Source organism: Ctenopharyngodon idella, chromosome 16 (assembly GCF_019924925.1).
Source record: "Ctenopharyngodon idella isolate HZGC_01 chromosome 16, HZGC01, whole genome shotgun sequence".
In the NCBI taxonomy this organism is placed as follows: Eukaryota; Metazoa; Chordata; class Actinopteri; order Cypriniformes; family Xenocyprididae; genus Ctenopharyngodon; species Ctenopharyngodon idella.
In genome coordinates this window covers 27,969,701-27,988,272 of record NC_067235.1, presented here as the reverse complement: position 1 = coordinate 27,988,272, position 18,572 = coordinate 27,969,701, and the positions used below count along the sequence as shown (strand labels likewise).

The window sequence follows — 18,572 nt, the reverse complement described above, 5'->3', positions numbered from 1 at the left end:
ATATTTACAAAAGAAGCATTTATTAATGTTGATTAATCAGTTCAATTATAATTTTAATTTAAACATTTTTTTTTTTAATCAGCCAATCACTTTGCCAATCACAGTCTGTAGACGATAGTTTGAGAACCACTGTATTATGGGAATTGTGAAAGAAGAATGATGTTTTAGAAAATTAAATACAAATTAAATACAAGTATCTAAATCAAAAATATTTGGGACATTAGTGTTATCCTCTAATAAATGATTTAAATAACTGTAACTCAAAACTACAACAATGACCACAGCAGAAAGTAAGAGTGGTGTAAACTGAAGACAAATTAGTGTTAAAGGTCACCCTCAAGAAGTCGAAGCCACATCCATCAGTATTATTGGCGCCCTGCGACATTGCACCCAGCGTTAACCAAACTATGAGCAGCACTCTGACAAGTTCTCGCTCACTCACACAAGACTAATGACTTTAAGCCATTTTCACTCTTACTTGGGGCCGCCTTTCCCCTCTGATGGGCCCTGATACAAGCTGGAAGTACAGAGGGGTCTGAGGTGATGAGAAGGCAAGAGGTCAGACTCAAACTTCCTGGGTTGATTTTTTCCCTGCTTGAGCTAAGACACCTCATTCGTTTTCAGTCCTTAATGAGCCTAATCTGAGATACATCTAACACCCTCTCCGCATTACCCCTCCTTCTCCTCCGAACACTTATCCTCGACAGTCCGTGCTCCCTGCACACACACCGCCTGATCCCAAGCCTGTCCCCAACAGGCTCCGGTCCCGGCCCAGGTCAGGGCAAAAAAAGGGTAGAGGGAAGGGGCCGTTTAGACGGTGGGGTGGAGGAGTGCAGCGAGCCGGCGCTGCATTTGAACTTAACCTCTATGTGCCCCAAGACGGACGTGGCAATTAGCACCAGGGCTCAGCATCAAAAAGAACAGCGCAGCGTGAAGCTTGTCTAATTAGTCATATGAACGGAGGCACTGGCTCAGCCAATGCATGCCTGTCAGCCCGGGCTAGCTTGGGAAGGGCATGCCTTCACTTGGAAGTGAAGGGGAAAACTGGAAAAGCTTCTCTGCTTTTCTTAGAACCAGCCTGATGCAACAGGACTTATTTCGCTGCCCTAGAATTTTAAGGTCATTACTAACCATGGCAACTTAGTACAGCTGACCGAATGTTTTACTTTTCCTGTTGAGGCCTCTGAATGAAGGATGATTGTTGTATTTCACGCCTCTGGATTAATCCACAATATAATTAATCCACTTAATATAGGCCTAACAGGAATTTTAATGCTGACAATATAATTCACACCTCATGGGATAATTATAAAATAAAGACAATGTGCATATGCATAAATATGAACAAAATATTTTGTTGATGCCTTTTTTTTTTTTTTTTGGACATAAAGCAATACTGTCTCTAAACACCAATAAAAAGAACACCAAATCTAAAATCATCTGACAGCACAAAAAAAAATCAAGTGATTTAACAAATGTACCAACAATACTGTATCTGGAAATTAAAAATATTACTAACAGTATTGTACAAATCAAAATGAGCATATAAGAATCCAGCCAATATTAATAACTATTTTCAGTATTTTCCTTCAAAACACATTACATTGAAGAGCACTGATACAGGCCTTAGTTAAATTAGGACATAAACCCCTGGTTTCACAGGCAAGGCTTAAGATATAGACTAAATGCATGTTTGAGCTGTTTTAATTGAAAGCAAGTTGGACTGACATATCTTAAAATATGTCAGTGCCAGTAATATTACACCAGTAATATTTTTTTCCAGTGTACGTTTATAAAAGCTATTTAAATGCCCTAATTGAACAAGGGCTAATCCTGGTTTAGGCTAAGCCCTGTCTGTGAAACCGGGCTTTAATGCTGCCTTCACGTGCTATCGGAAATTTGATAATTCCCACTTCTCAAGTCGTGATTACGAGCTCATCGCATTTAAGTTTCGAAATGGGAGGGCGTTCATGTGCAATTTTTACCTAGGAAACTCGTATTTACGATAATTCCGAGAGCACGTGAAGGCAGCATAAGTAGCTTTTATACACGACCCTTAGGGGGAAAAAAAACATTACTGGTGTGCGTCTTGTGACAAAACAATGGCTCTGACATATCTTAAAATATGACAAAATATGTCAGTTCCATTGTTTTGTCACAAGATCTGGGACTAGGCTTAAGTCTTGTCTGTGAAACTGGGCAGCAATATGAAACATAACTCGCCACACAAAACAAAAGGCCGTGTTTGTTAAAGTTTCTTGGGCCAATATGATTTGGCCCTATACATGGCAAAAAGGCTAAATGGGATGGAATTAATGCACCTATGGATTCCATTTAGCTTGGATAATAATAGCCTAAATATGAACATATTCATAACAACATTGTTTACACGATGATCTATGTATATATTATCAAGGGCAGCACATTAGCTATAGGCTTATTTCACAGTAATTGTGTAAAGTGTGGCTCACCAGCGTTATATTATCCCCGTCTGATGTACAGAAATGATTAAAACAATCGTTTGTTGAATGTGGACCATAATACAGCAACCCTCGAAATTTATCCGTCAGGTGTGTATTTCAAACACAGTTCGTGTTCCTACTATTTTTGCCAGCGAGTATGAAATACTTCATACTTAAACAGTGTTGCCAGATCTCGCAAGAAAACAACCAAAGTGGTTTGATAAAACAAAGCCCCAAAAAGAGGGTTGCATCATCAAAAAACATAACGCAGCATACAAAGTTGCATAAAACATAAACTAAACAATGCTAAATTGTAAATTACAAAACGATATTTTATTTCAAAAATTATATCATCTAAACACAAAAGATAGATAGATAGATAGATAGATAGATAGATAGATAGATAGATAGATAGGAATTAAACGTTAAGAATTAAACTATAATGGCATAATATATTGCGGTTTCAACAGCAGGTGGGGATGTTTGGTAACTGGTCACATTCTGTCAAGCGCCAGCAAAGCCGTGACTGTGCAAGGCCAAAGTCGCTTATAATATGCGGACATGGCAACACTGCACCTGACGGCCACGTTTCGGGGGTTTGCTGTATCGTTAAAAGTCGCCTTTGGCCGGCTGGCACGTCGGCCCCGAAAGTGTGAATAATATTCAGTAAGAAGTTACGCTAAGTGGGAAAGCTTTTAGCACATTATCCGCTGGCAATTGCAGAGTAATCTAATTTTTCCAGCCAAGGTCCCTTATAATATATCTGCAGCATTGGATTTGCATTTGAGTGTCGCCTTAATGGGTTTAAACGCTGTAGATCTGGGGCTCTCGCGTCTCTCCAGAGAGAGTGACATTGAGCATGAGGTGATTCTTCAAGCGGAAAAAACACAAGAGTCAGCGCTTTTAGGATATATATTTATGTACACAAGCACAGATCAATGATGAATTAACAGGGTATAATCAAAAACAGATACCTTTATTGTGTTATTCATATAACATATAACCAATGGAAATAAAATTCAACATGAATCTTTAAAATAAGAATTTACGAGTGCAAAGAATCTCATCACGCTACAACTGATCTGACCAGTTGAACTCAGACGGCTTTATTTGTGGGAAACGTGTTAGTTTAAATCTGCAGTAATGATTTCACCAAGCTTGATCGGCGTAAGCTTACTAAGTTTTTGACTTGACAAAGGGCCTGTGTCTCAATTTTGGCATCGAGGGAGAGCGGTGGCTTGAGGTGGCGTCTAGACAGGATTTGTTCTTATCAAAAGTTCAAAAGGATAACGCAGAGAAAAAAAAAAAAAAAAACAGAGAAACGTAACTGTTAGTAATCAGATGTTACTGAATCTACGAAAATAACATAGAAAATATAATAATAATATATTATTATTATTATTATTATTATAGAATAATACTATTGTTTACTGTTTTCTGGTCCAATTAATTTATTAATTAATAGCAGTATAATTGGAGAATTTCAAATTCTTATAGTATTTTTTTTTTTTTTACTTTAACAGAAAATAATTATAGGCTATTAACGTTTTAAAAACGTCTGGATTTAAAATTAATAACTTTATCGTGATAAAACATTTCTCTTCTTAATAAGAAGGTCTGCAAATTCCCTCACAAGATGTGGACATTTAGGTTTTCCCGCATGATGGAAGCTAGTAATAACCAGCCATTTTGTGTAGACAGATGTGACGTGTAAACTGTGATGAAGTTTATTTAGCATTTTGACGGCTCTCTCAGGTCTGCCCATGAGATGCTTTCATTGAAATCACAGGGTGAACTTATGAATATGAAAAACGTCATTCTGACGTTGCATGGTAACCTTGAGGCGTCCAGTCACAAAAAGTTAATAAACATTCACAAGCCACGCCTTCATAATAAAGTATTCGTTATGATTCGCCAGCTCACCGACGCCCTCTCACTAACGTCACTCTTTCAGCAAATCAGGAAGACATACGCCACGTGAATAAATTAATATTCATGAGCCAAGGCTTCGCCATAGTAGGATTTGTAAATAAACTCACCGTAGACAGTGGAGAGTGTTGAAGAGCCAATGAACTAGAAGCAGGACAACGATTGGTCGTGGCTGTGTACGACGGAGGGGCTAGTGAAATTAAGGAGACTGCAAGTGTCCCAACACTTACAATGAAATGGTGCAAGAGAACTAGAAGGACGCGACACACAATGTCCCAGCCGCTTTGGAAGTAACAGCCTGTTGCAATCTTCTTAATCCTGACTAAAATATCATCTTGCAATTTAAAGTAATTCCGGGGCTTACTCTGGACATTTGTGCAGTTGAGAATAGTTTTGAGCACCCGCATCATGGAGTACACCTCTTCCCCAAAACCACAGCTCTCTTCTAGGGCGAATGCTTTCTCCATAGCCGCACTCATGTCAAGTGGGAAATCGAAGGACAAGGAGTCGGAGGAAAATACCATCAAACCGCTGGGTAAGATCTGACTCTTTAACGGTTGAAAGTTTTGATGGCGAGCGTTACGTGTTTTGTTTTGCACGTGAGGCGTACGGTAACATAATCAGTGTCAAACTAGAGCAGTATTAATTGAAAGACAATGTACGTCGAATAAATAATTACAGAAATAAATTAGGCCACATAAATATTTACACAGGCTTTTAGTGCGGTCGAAAAATTGTAGCCGAAATATTCTGAGGAAATGAGGTAAATTGGTGACCTGTAAACATGAGGAGTCATTCTGTTAAGCTTTTTAAAATATAGATAGGCCTATTAAAGATCTCGATTTTGTATTTGACCAATTTGTGTTGTTTTGTAAAGATTTTGTACACTTTCCTGGCAAACCAAAAATAAATGAATTTAATTTCATAGGTGAACCATCAAACCATCTCGTGCGCTTATACCAGTTTGTTTTACATTTACACATTACAATCAAAATAATAACGAAGTCTTAATTAGTCTATCGGTAAATATGAGATTCAAAAACATAAATAGTGGTGGGTTTATTTTTGGTGCTTCTGTACAGTTTGTAATATTTAATTTCAGGAAAAAAAAAAAAAAAAAACTTAAATAAATCCATGAATAAATATATAAGCTAATAAAAAATATTTTTTTTGTATTTTGTACCTATATATATTTATTTTGGGTCATTATTAATTGTTTGATTTTGTTGTTTTATAAAGAATAGCAATGTAAATTGTTTCAACATGCAATAGCCTATTATTTTTACATTTCATATCGTATATTCTAACTATACAATGTTAAAGCAAATAATGTAAACGTTATTATGCTGTTCCTATAGCCTATATGATCATTTGATATTTTATTAGAGCCAAACATCTGTAGGCTATACTCCCAGACTTTAATATATTTTGTAACACCAATTGCAGAACATTTTTTGCACACATATATTTTAGAATTCATGGTCTTTTAATTCTAGAACAATTCGTGGAAAAGTCGTCGTGCCACCCAAACCTCGGCGACCTGCCTTCGCTGGAAACCCACGGCGACTTCAGCAGCAGCGGCGGCGGCGGCGCTCCGTTATGTACCGAGCCGCTCATTCCTACGACCCCCGGCGTGCCCAGCGAGGAGATGGCCAAGATCTCCTGCAGCCTCGAGACTAAAGAACTGTGGGACAAATTCCACGAACTCGGCACGGAAATGATTATCACAAAATCTGGAAGGTAAAAAAAACTGATGTTAGTTTTAAACCAGCCAACGAATTTAGCCTATGAGATGAATTGTTATTTATTCGCTTTTTAGGATAGGCTATTATTTTTAAAGGGTAGTCATATTTCTGTTGTCAGGTTTAAATATTGCCTACTTGAACCATTTTATTCTTTAAAAAAAAAAACATGTTTACTCACGTAAATGCCACTCACTTTTGCTTCAACAGACGAATGTTTCCGACAATTCGCGTGTCATTTTCCGGAGTGGATCCGGATGCCAAATATATCGTACTAATGGACATCGTTCCGGTGGACAATAAAAGATATCGATACGCCTACCACAGATCCTCATGGCTTGTGGCGGGAAAGGCAGATCCACCTTTACCTGCCAGGTAGGAAGCTTTTCATATTAGCCTACGTGTGGGCCATGCGTTGTTTTGCTGTTTTTTGTTTTGTTTTGTTTTGTTTTTGATTAGGCTAACTTTAATATTAGTTGCTTTATAATTATTAAATTGTGAACGGCCGCTGTAACTGAAAAGGGAATAAATCATTACGAAACAGATGATTTGTATGCGGTAATTCGCTTAGAATGTGTACGGATAATTCTAACAAATTTAAATTTCGCACGTTCTATTATTTTCTGTTTTTACGTAAAAAGCGTTTATTTTTTTGTGAAATGTAGGCTAAATATTAGAGTAAAAGGTTGGCTAAATTTGGGAAAAAAAAAAAAATCTAATAATGCACATTTATCAAATGCGATCTACAGCATGAATAAATAAATAAATAAACATACGATTTTGTTCTGTTTTTATTTTACAGGTTGTACGTGCATCCAGATTCGCCGTTTACAGGAGAACAGCTATTGAAACAAATGGTTTCCTTCGAAAAAGTGAAACTTACAAACAACGAACTGGACCAACACGGACATGTAAGTCGAAAATCTTTAAATAATCAGTGTGTACTTGCGGCTTTACTTTTTATTCTGTGTATATAATGAAATAAGTAAAAATAGTGCTTAAATGTAAACTGGCTTTACACTGAAGATATTTTGCCTGTGAAATCCAGTTCTCTTATTTGTTTTTAAAAATGGCAATTCAATATATGATGTACAGATTTGCCAGTCAAACCAATACATTTCCATTATCTATGTAACATTTGATTTTCAATAAGCCAATATAAAATATACAACATTTTGATATACAACACAGCATATATTAGGCTGATGAAGCATAATAGTGTTTTTTCATAAATATATATATATATGCTTAATAGTTTAATATAATATTTAATATATAATAATAATATGTATAATAATAATAATAATACAGATTTTATATAAAAATATATAATAATATTTATAATGTATTATTAATTAACTCCAAGGGTTTGGGAAGGATGATATTAAATATATTGTTTTTATATTTATTTATATCACAAACTCTGATTAGACACATTTCTTTACCTTATAAATGATGCAATATATCAACGCACAGTTCTTGCACAATTCTTATTAAACTGTTCTTGGGCTTTTATTGAAATATGCTCTATTATATAATATACAAGCAGGTATATATATGTATATAGAAAATCACAATTCTTTCTCATATTCCTTTAAAAGATCATCCTGAACTCAATGCACAAGTACCAACCCCGGGTTCATATCATCAAGAAGAAAGATCACACAGCGTCACTTCTTAACCTAAAGTCTGAGGAGTTTCGTACATTCGTCTTCACTGAGACCGTTTTCACTGCAGTCACTGCTTACCAGAACCAGCTGGTGAGTACAAATCAACCAGTTTCCCTTTTAAGGCACCTGGAAAAGCCAACAGCATATTTATGCAAGAATGCCTAGATGTATGGTTTTTTATATATTTCCCCCATTGACTATCTTTATTCTGCTGTAAACTATAGTAGTACTAATATTTTGGCAACAGTTTAAAATTAAAATTTACTGGAAGGCATCAGTCATTCCATCTGGCCTTATGTTTAATTTAATGCTTATGGCAACATGTAGGAGAGGAAAAGATCTTCTGGATTAATTTAGTTGTTTCCTATTTTCGCTACAGATAACCAAACTGAAGATTGACAGCAACCCTTTTGCCAAAGGCTTCAGAGACTCCTCCAGACTCACAGATATTGAGAGGTATGAGGAATTCTGCTGCTAGTCGTGTGTTGATTTCTGACCTGTGTTCAGTGCAGTGAGTGATTGCAGAGGGAGGAGCAGCTGCTCTGGGGAGTGAAGCGTGTGTGTGGTGGGGGAACGTTCAGCGAAACTCATTAACAAGTGCACAAGTGGCTTTTCATTAGAGGCTCATTAGACCCAGACGTGTGTGGGTGGGTTGGTTCAATGAAAGGAAAAGAAAATAAGCTTCAAAACAGTTTAAAAGTGTGGCTCATGTGGTAAAATTAATAAATAATAAAATACATTTTATTCAAGTGAAAAATATATTGTTTAACATCACAGAATCAATTGAATCAAAATGAAATTTAGATCGGGTAGAAATAGCATCCGAAGGTAACATTTGCAGGTTAGCATGTTTTTATATTATAGGCTGTTTATTTATTTATTTAATAATAATGCACTTTTTTGCCCACCAATGAATGTGTTATATGATCTCTACATACAATATATTTTAATTAAATCAATATTATCAACAACAAAAACAATCGAATGACCCAAAAATAATTTTATAAAACTACTTGAAAATGGACAAACCCAGCGTTTGGGTTGTTTTAACCCAGCGGTTGGGTTAAATGTTTGCCCAACCTGCTGGGTAGTTTTATTTAACCCAACTATTGTTTAAAATGACTATATGGATGGCTTAAAATGAACCCAAAATAGGTTGGAAATTAAAATCAGACACATAATTAATAGAGGCAACAATAATAATCAAAAGGTGAACATTTATTAATAAGCAATTTTAAAAAATGTTTATTGTTTAATTATTATTCATTAAACGTATTAAATAAAACTTACTAAACTTAATAAATGTTCATTTCCAACATACTCTGGGTTCATTTTAAGTGAGCAATACAGTAATATTTAAACAATAGTTGAGTTAAATAAAACTACCCAGCAGGTTGGGCAAACATTTAACACAACCACTGAGTTAAAACAACCCAATTGCTGGGTTTGTCCATTTTCAACCCAACTTGGGTTGTTTTTAAGCCAGCATTTTTTAGAGTGTAGAAATGCTGGAAATGACAAATTTTGGCAATGTGCTCTCAAATTATACCAACAAAAACAAATATATAAGGTTTAGATCAGATGGAACTAGCATCTGAAAGTAATTGTTGTAGGTTGCCACTTTTTATTGTAAATGTATTTTTTATATACATTTATGAATAATGCAATTTTTGCCCACTAAAAAATGTGTTATATGATCTCTAAATAACATACATTTTAAATAAGTCAATATTAACATACTACAAGAAAATGCACAGAAAAAAATTCAGTATCACTGACTTTTCTGACCCAAGATTCACGAGCAAAGCAATTGAATGACCCAAAAATAATTTGATAAAGCTAGAAATGCTGGAAATGACCGATTTTGGCAATGCACTCTCAAATTAGCATTCCAGTTAAACATTTGCCAGCAAGTTCCATTTCAGACCCCAACGAAAGAACAAGCGAAAGTCAATGACTGCCAAAAATACCACACAAAAATGCATCCTGCGCTCTCTCTCTCTCTCTCTCTCTCTCTCTCTCTCTCTCTTTTTCCGTCTCTCTATTTCTTCTTCTCTTTGGAAGGGCTGTGAATTAGATCTGATCAATTGATCTTCAGGGAGCTGCAGAAATCGCATTAGTCTGGAGTCGGGCACTGCACTAAAACACAGCGTAATTCAATTGCGCCCCGTGACTGATTGAAAACAGCCACCCAAGTTGTAGGGCTGCGAGGCCCCTCTCCTCGGGAGCGCATCGCAGATAAAAACACACATATTTGTATTGCGCTGCTGACAGATATTGCACTTTCCTAACCTAATTGGGAGGCTAATGTGGACGCATGGCTCTTGTGATGCAGACCATCTCAGCCTGTCTGAGGAGTCTAATCTAACAGGAGCTAATGCACTTACTGCAAGGCTAGCAGACACACTTCTCTCTGCGCACTTGCTGTGTGTTAACATATTTTTATGTGCATGTTGTTCAAGCTAGTTTGAACTGATGCAGTGAATGCAGAACCTGCAGAGAGATAAGTTGGATGTGTAATTTATACCATTAAATTGGCATATTTACCCCATAATGTATGGTTTAAAAAGTTATAATAGTAAATAAAAGTTATTAATTTCCTCACTTTCTTTGTTGTTGAAACAAGAAGTGTGTTAGTTCACCCAAAAATTAAAATTCTGGCATCATGTACTTATGGTCATTGTCATGTATGACTTTCTTTATTCTGTACATACAATAAAAGTCAATGGGGTCCAATGTTGTTTTGGATGAACAAAAACAGTTCTTTAAAATGTGTTCATTTTTAGATGAACTATCCCTTTAATTGAGAAGATATTATGTGATGCTTTGAAAAATTATGGTTTAGTTTATTAAAATGCAATATATTTAGGCTATTTAAGCACATCACATGATTTTGTGTAAGCAGTTGTGAATATAGAGATATATTTTGGGCTGTTGTTTTTTGGTTCTGCTGTAGGGAAAGTGTTGAGAGCTTGATCCACAAGCACTCTTACGCGCGGTCGCCCATTCGGACTTACGCTGGTGATGAGGAGACCTTGGGTGAAGATGGGCACTCGGCACACAGTAGAAGTAAGAAAATCCTCCTGTAACAGTAAACTGTAAATATATCCTGCTAAAATTTACTTGAGCTGTGGATGCCAGAAATTCACTGTGAAATAAGGTGACGATGTTTCCAGCATTACAGGATGTGTTATAGGTGCTTGTATATTTTAACTGTATATTACATCAAATGATATAATGTTAGTATACCAATCTACTGCTTTGTACCTTAAAATGTAGTGACAACCACTATAATAATACAGGTAAAATAGAAAGCCATATGATGAGTTCATTGTATAGACGGTACACACACACCCAAAGACAAAGCACCTGGCATGGCACATGACACTAAAATAATGCATTAAACATTAACTATATAATATAAAATGTAACACAGAACACCCTAATCTACTTTACTGATAACAAAAATAAGAAGAAACAAAATTATAAAATGTAATCATGAGTAATGTCACAGTTTCAAACAGTTAAGTTTTTTTTCAACATGTATGGTATATTCGTAAAGGGTTAGTTCACCCAAAAATGAAATTTCTGTCATTAATTACTCACCCTCATGTCGTTCCAGACCTGTAAGACTTTTGTTCATCTTTGGAACACAAATGAAGATATTTTTAATAAAATCTGAGAGCTTTCGGTCCCTCCATTGATAGCCTACGCAGCTACGGTCAAGATCCAGAACAACATGTCCTCCAACCAATACGCCCATATAGGTCGTCCCTGAAATACGACCCATAGGAGCGTTTACTAAAGTTGCACCCCTATCGACAACAGGACACTTTCATTTTAATGCATAGTACCCTTTTATCTGCATTATATTTCGGGTTTCGCGTAGCTCAATTGGTAGAGCATTGCAATATACAACGATATGCGATCGTGGGTTCGATCCTAGGTAACTCATGTGCTCATAAAGTGTATATGCACTATAAATCACTAAGGGTAGGTTTAAGGTTGGGGTAGGTGTAGTCGTTAATAAAAAAAATGAGTTTTGCTAAATGGAAATAGGACAAATGGCGGGTAAGGGACCATGTAAAAAGTCTACACATTGCATTTAAATAAACACACATTTTGATTGGTAACGACAGTCATACGTTATTTCATGACGACAGACGTAACACGACACTGTCATTATTTTTACACCAGCTAGAGGGCACTTGACTTTAAACCGTAGATATAGGTCGTAATAAGGTGCTTGAAAAAATTACCTATAGGGTCATTTTTTTGGGGGAGGACAGTCTCACCCAGAAAGGTAGTAAAGACATCATTAAAGTACTCCATGTGACTCCAGTGGTTTCATTTTATGAAGCGACATGAGTGCTTTGTTTGTACAAAAATAATAATAATTTACCGCTTTATTTACAAAATAAACATGGATTACTTTAATGATGTCTTTACTACCTTTCTGGGGATTGAAAGTGGTAGTTACTTAAGCTGTCAATGGAAGGACAAAAAGCTCTCAGATTTCATCAAAAATATCTTAATTTGTGTTCCGAAGATAAATGAAAGTCTTACGGGTTTGGAACGACATGAGGGTGAGTACTTAATGACAAAATTTTTATTTTGGGGTGAACTAACCCTTTAAAAATGAAGGTTCTGTATTGGCATTGATGATTCCATGAAGAACCTTTAACATCCATAGAACCTTTCCATTCCACAAAAGGTTCATTATAGTGGAAAAATGTTCTTTGGATTTTTAAAATGTTCTTCACACTAAGAAAAAAAAAATTGGTTCTTTTAGGAACTGTTCACTGAATGGTTCTTCTGGGGCATCGTTGCAAAAATGTATCAGTTAAAGTATCAGTTAACCAATTAACAGGTTTTACTGCACCAAAAATTACTAACATTTATGTTATGCTGTAAATATGCTCATTTTATGGTACAAATTATGCATTCAATTATTTCCCTGTATAGGTTCAGCGTTTACTGCATCGGACAACCTCTCTCTCAGCTCCTGGGTCACGACCACATCTGGTTTCTCGGGCTTTCAGCACCCTCAGTCTCTGTCTGCCATCGGAACCAGCACAGCGTCCCTGGCCAGTCCTCTTCCTCACCCCATCCAGGGCTCTCTACCCCCTTACAGTCGCCTGGGCATGCCTCTCACCCCGTCCGCCCTGGCCGGCTCCATGCAGGGCAGCGGGCCTACCTTCCCCTCCTTCCACATGCCACGCTACCACCACTATTTCCAGCAAGGGCCCTACGCCGCCATCCAGGGACTGCGGCATTCTTCCACAGTCATGACCCCGTTCGTATGATTCCTGCCACTTCAGCCTGATAAGATTTCCCTATCGCCGGCATGCGACGACACACGCAAAACACACGCTTACACGAACGGAAGAACCACATGTAAATAACATTGACTAAACATTGACGATCCGAGCGTGCTGCTTCTCGCAGTTGTGCTGGAGAAAAAGTGAATGAATGAGCCCAACGGACACGGATTCTCATAACTTCGAGGATGAGTTTTTAGCGTGGATAAGAGACTCGGAGATCTTTCTGACATGTTTATGCTACCTGTAACGATTCATCTCACGCCTTTATCGCCGCTCAGAGCCAAATGAGGGAGAACGTAACTCGCTGAATGTTACACTGGACAACTGCTGTTTCTCATTGCCCGTGATCCATCACCTCTTAATGATATGATACGATATCTGCCAACCACTCAGCCCTCCTGTTCAAATTGTCGACACTAGAGGGCGCTGTGCTTTCTGAAACAGCAATACTGGATGGAAACATTATATGTGTGGACTCAAAAATGTTGGACAGGTTGGTTTTATCTTTCTGGTCAGATAAGTATCTTCTTTAAAAACTGTTTAAGGCATTTAATTGTATTTCATATTTGAGTTGTTCTCAGCAAGAAAGATTATAAACGAACATTTCTGTTAAGATGAGGGTGAACTGCAACTGATATGAATCAGCGGACACTATGAGGCCATTTTGAGTCGCAACCAAGAAATCCAGAGGAAAATGCACATATTTCTGGTTTGGAACTGGCTAATAGAAGAGCGAACACTCAGAAAACTGATCTATAGCCACTCAAGGCTGCTTGCCGACAGCCAGCTTGCAGGAAGTCTACACCTGTAAATAATGGGCTAATTTTTAAATAATAGGCTCGTCTTCTCCAGGGGAATGAGGGACAGTGGGTAATTTGTGGCTGAAGTGGTCCTATTTGTACAGTCACATCGACGACAATTCATCAGCATCCTGTAACCAAATCACAGAGAAACAGCGCTAGCCGTAATAGCCAGATGAAGAGGAACTGGTGTGTGCGTGTGTGAGGAAGTTAATGATGATGGCACTGTCTTTTATTTATCCTTCAAATTTGACCAAATCAGGACAGATGAGCATAAATACACAACCATCCAAAAAGAGCCACACAATGCAAATAATGAATCAAATTTATGTGCATTTTAAGGTTCAGGGTGTTTTATTCAGATACAATGTTATGTCAAAGCTGATAAAAACATGTGCCCACCATTTTCAAGCCTTTGATTTGTTATGAACAGACTGTACAAACAGTTATGTAGTTGCAATATATTAGCAAATGTTTTCCTTTTTTGTTTGTTTGTGTGTATTTTTAAGTCAGATGTATCCTACTCATAAGGAGCCATCTGACAATTTTTGTTTTGATGCCTTTTTTTAAGTGCAATATATTTATTTCAGCTATGAAAAAGATATGGCTAATGTAATATTTGAAGCAATGATAGATGTTATTTGTAAACAAAAAGAAATATACTATATCACCCCAAAAATAATGTTGTGAGAGTGTGATTTTTACATTTGCATTTTTGATATATGCTGCCTTCGCAATCATTGTGTTAAGTAATTATAATATATACAATACCATATTGAAATTAATCTACATTTTAGGTTTACACTATGAAATTTGTATAGAATTGATATATAGTACATTTAAAAAAAAAACAGGGAGGGAAAAAAATTTGACCAGTGCGCCTGCATCTATAATAATTTAAAATGACATCTTATTGATTTATTTTTTTTATATGATTGAAATTTGAGGAACATTAATTTTAGGTATCAATTTATATAATAAAAAACAGCCAAAAACTACTTTTTTATTTACTTTCTTTTTATTAAATATACTCAATTGTATTACATTTGACATTGCATTAAAGTGGAAACATTTTGTGAAAATGAACTGATGGACAGCAAACACAAATATGTGCAATTATTTAACACTCTTTTTATTCAACATTACACAAAGCGATTTCACAGATCTTTCAGACAGGTTTTCATTCTGTTTTATATACTCTAAAGAGATAATGTTCCTCTGAAAGACCTGATAATCTCTTTCAAGGGAGCAAATTATGTACAATTTCCTTCATGTACATTTTACGCTAGTAATTCCACAAGTCAGGGAGAGAACTACCTCTGTATGTCTGCATGTATTCATTCATAAAATCATTATGAATGAATAATTTCATGATCATAAATTCTTTGACGCCTGGGGGAGTTGGACATTTAGGAAGTTAAAGGGTTAGTTCACCCAAAAATGAAATGAAAAAACAAAAAAAAACACCCTCATGTCGTTCCAAACCCATAAGACTTTAATTCAAGTTCAAAACACAAATGAAATAATGAAATTTCTGTCCCTCCATTGACAGTCCACACAACTACCATTTTGTCGCTTCAGAAAGTTAATAAAGAGATCATAAAACTAATCCATATGAATTGAGCGGTTCAGTCCAAATTTTCTGAAGACACATGATCACTTTATTTGATTTACTCTAGGCTTTTATACACATATAAATATTGATCAGCGAACATAAACAGAAGCTCAACTGAAACTGCTTGATGTGTGAGAACAGGCTTCAAAACTAATATTAAACCTTTTAATTATTTCAAATTGCAAAAAGAAAAATGTTAATTAATTAAAAAAGAACACAATTTACCAACCAGAAACCAATTTTCTGTAGTTTCCTAATCTTTATGGTCTATTCATTTTAACAGCGCATTTATTGATTAGTTCAAATAAATGGATTTGCTAGCTAAATCTCCAACAATTATCTGACAGTTCCTGACTAACCATACACAGAGGTGACACCAATTATTATTTATTATTCTCCATGCGTTATTTGTTTGGCAGGACGCTGTACGGCAGGAAATGTCTGAGGTATCTATAGCATAATTCTAAATATAAAGATGGCCTCTCTATCACACAGCCATCACTATCATGGACAAACCAACAAATCGATAGCAGGTCGTTAGTCACCGTTTCACCAGGAAGAAAAGGCACTTCTACCCTCTGATAAAAATCAGTTACATCCTTTGAAAATAAATAAATAAGCAAATAAATAACATCCAGTGAGAGGGTGATTGGATTAAATAGATAGGGGAAGGGCGGTCTGAGGGTTGTGAGGTATGGCTAAAGAAATTGAAAGGAACAGTTCACCAGGGAGTCCATTTTAAGGAATAAGAGTGTAATTTACACAGCAAGGACTGCCAGCTAAATCTAATGTAATTTCATTCAATTTTGCATGTTTTTCCCCCTCCCCGCCATGTTTCTTTAATTTGTCTGCAAGACAAAAAGAGCACATTTCAATGATATAGGCAGGAATGGAAAACTGCCTGCTGTCTTTGCCAGTGAATTAAGGTTAACCCACATCCCTGTCAATACAGTCCACGTTGTTTATTGCCTCTATTAAACACTGGTTGACCGTGGCAATTTTAGTAAGAGTTTTATAGATGCTTCACTTACTTTTATTTGAAAAAATACATAAATATTTAGATAGTAGATTCAATTTCAAGAGTCAGAGTCAAACAAAACACTTTTTTCTTGAGTACTAGTAGCATACACTCAACTATTTCCTATTGAATTAAGAAAAAAAATATATAGGTTATATGTTATGTAAAAACTCTTAAAAAATCAATCTATCTATCTATCTATCTATCTATCTATCTATCATTATTGCCTAGGATAAACAATATACAGTTAACTGAACACATTTCCCTTTTGTGACAAAATGCCCCAATATTATCACTATATGGGGTAAGTTGTCACAATGGAAAATGCCAACAGCCTTTCCAGCTAAATTTAAACAGCAACAATTATGAAACACAAAGAGTTCATTAAACAGAAGTATACTGTACATACACACAATTACAGTTTTTCTCAATCACTTTGGTACATTTTTCAAAGCAGTCTTAACATTCACTAAACTGTAAATACAATCGTCATAACTGTTTGCGGGAACATCCGAACTCTATTGCATGTCTGCAAAATGTAGTAACTCACCCAAAACATTTAATTCATGCTTCAAAACCCAGTTATAATGCCACCAAAGTAAAAAGTGTTTTTTTTCATCGTGTGAGCCATACTGGTCAAAATGTTTAGATGTTTTTTCAACATGGAAATATTTGTTTTTTGTACATTTTTGTTTGACTACAATACAAGAATGTCAGTTTTGTCTAGCTGAATGCTCTTGTGTATCACATACAGATTTTAACATAGGTAAAAATTTACTGGGAAAAGTCAATACTGTAGTACACAAAAAGATAATGGACATTTTTATCTATACAGTACATTTATTTTTGTAGAAATGTGTTACATGTAAACTGAAGATTTTCAGCTGCTTGTTCATTTTTACACTCTTTATTATGTCTTCCTCTTACACAACCACCTCACATTTTTGCATGACTTCCTATTGCTCATCCATGACAAACAAATGTGAATTTAAATTTTTCATGTAGCATATTTCTACAAAAATAAATGTAATGTATAAATACAACTGTATTTATACTGCTGAAGCTGCTGCTGTTTAGGGTTGTGACGTTCCTCCATGTTCAAAAATGGTAGTGATTGTGCCATGGGCAAACTCCATATATGCTTACAGGCTTGATTGGTTGATTGATAAGATTGTGATTCCTATTTGGCAGGCCATTTGCAAATTTAGAAGACATTACAAACATTTCATGTCAGATATTTATGCAATATACATGCATGACTGACAGATTTGGATAACTAAATGGATCATTTTGCATGTGATAGCTGACAAGATGAATGAAGTTGTGAAGAGTTTGACAATTTCACTGAGAATCAGCACATCAGTTTTGATCAACAAGCAATGTGCGTTTAGTTATTGTGCAAATTAAAGACGCTTAACTTTTTCAAATCTGATGTGAACAAAAAGATCTGAACTTATTATTTTGAGAACAAAAATCTCAAAGCGATAGAACCTTTTCATATTTCCGCGTTTCTCAGAAGCGGAAGTCGTCATAGTTGGGTAAACTTTTATAGCGGTGAATTAGCGACTTCATTAAATATATCTTTTTGTGTTTCCATTTGCGCAAATAGCAACAACAACAAAAAAAACTCCACAAAAGTGTTTTCACAACTTTCAAAAATAGGGGGAAAATAGAGAGCAATTGATGATAACGGCAGTCTGAAGAGAGAAAGATGTAATTTTTACCAAACACCATCACAGTAGCGTTAACTAGTTTTTTATTTATTTATTTATTTTATCTGAAGCAAAGATAATATAATACTAGTGTTATAAATGTACATACATTTAAAAAAAAAAAAAATTAAAATATTTAAAAAATGGCAGGATTTACGATGTTGATGACCGTTAAAACGCGTCATCACAGTCTGTGAAAAGGGTCTATTGAGAAAAACTGTAAAAATAAAGGTTCCAACATGGGTTTTCACATAAAATATATAATGTGTACATAGCCTACGCACCCACACGTTATTTTGA

General features: G+C 35.7%; 1 protein-coding gene across 2 annotated transcripts; it reads left to right on the top strand.

The window, feature by feature from the left end:
* The first annotated feature begins 4,551 nt into the window (after positions 1 to 4,551).
* tbx20 (T-box transcription factor 20) lies at positions 4,552 to 14,609 on the top strand. Of its 2 annotated transcripts, none has more exons than XM_051864714.1 (8): positions 4,552 to 4,926; positions 5,888 to 6,131; positions 6,344 to 6,508; positions 6,936 to 7,044; positions 7,735 to 7,893; positions 8,183 to 8,259; positions 10,757 to 10,872; positions 12,769 to 14,609. In XM_051864714.1, the coding sequence occupies exons 1-8, from the start codon at positions 4,800 to 4,802 to the stop codon at positions 13,107 to 13,109; spliced, it is 1,338 nt and encodes a 445-aa protein (XP_051720674.1). In that variant the 5' UTR covers positions 4,552 to 4,799; the 3' UTR covers positions 13,110 to 14,609. The 2 variants fall into 2 exon arrangements, with proteins under 2 accessions (XP_051720674.1, XP_051720675.1); XM_051864715.1 differs by having other exon boundaries at positions 4,553 to 4,926; positions 10,760 to 10,872.
* The last annotated feature ends 3,963 nt before the right edge of the window (positions 14,610 to 18,572 follow it).

Excerpts from the sequence above, each read along its gene's own strand:
- tbx20 (XM_051864714.1), top strand. The coding sequence starts at position 4,800 with ATGGAGTACACCTCTTCCCCAAAACCACAGCTCTCTTCTAGGGCGAAT. Across the intron at positions 6,132-6,343 it reads ATTATCACAAAATCTGGAAG|ACGAATGTTTCCGACAATTC; the intron begins GTAAAAAAAACT and ends TTGCTTCAACAG. Across the intron at positions 7,045-7,734 it reads AACTGGACCAACACGGACAT|ATCATCCTGAACTCAATGCA; the intron begins GTAAGTCGAAAA and ends TTCCTTTAAAAG.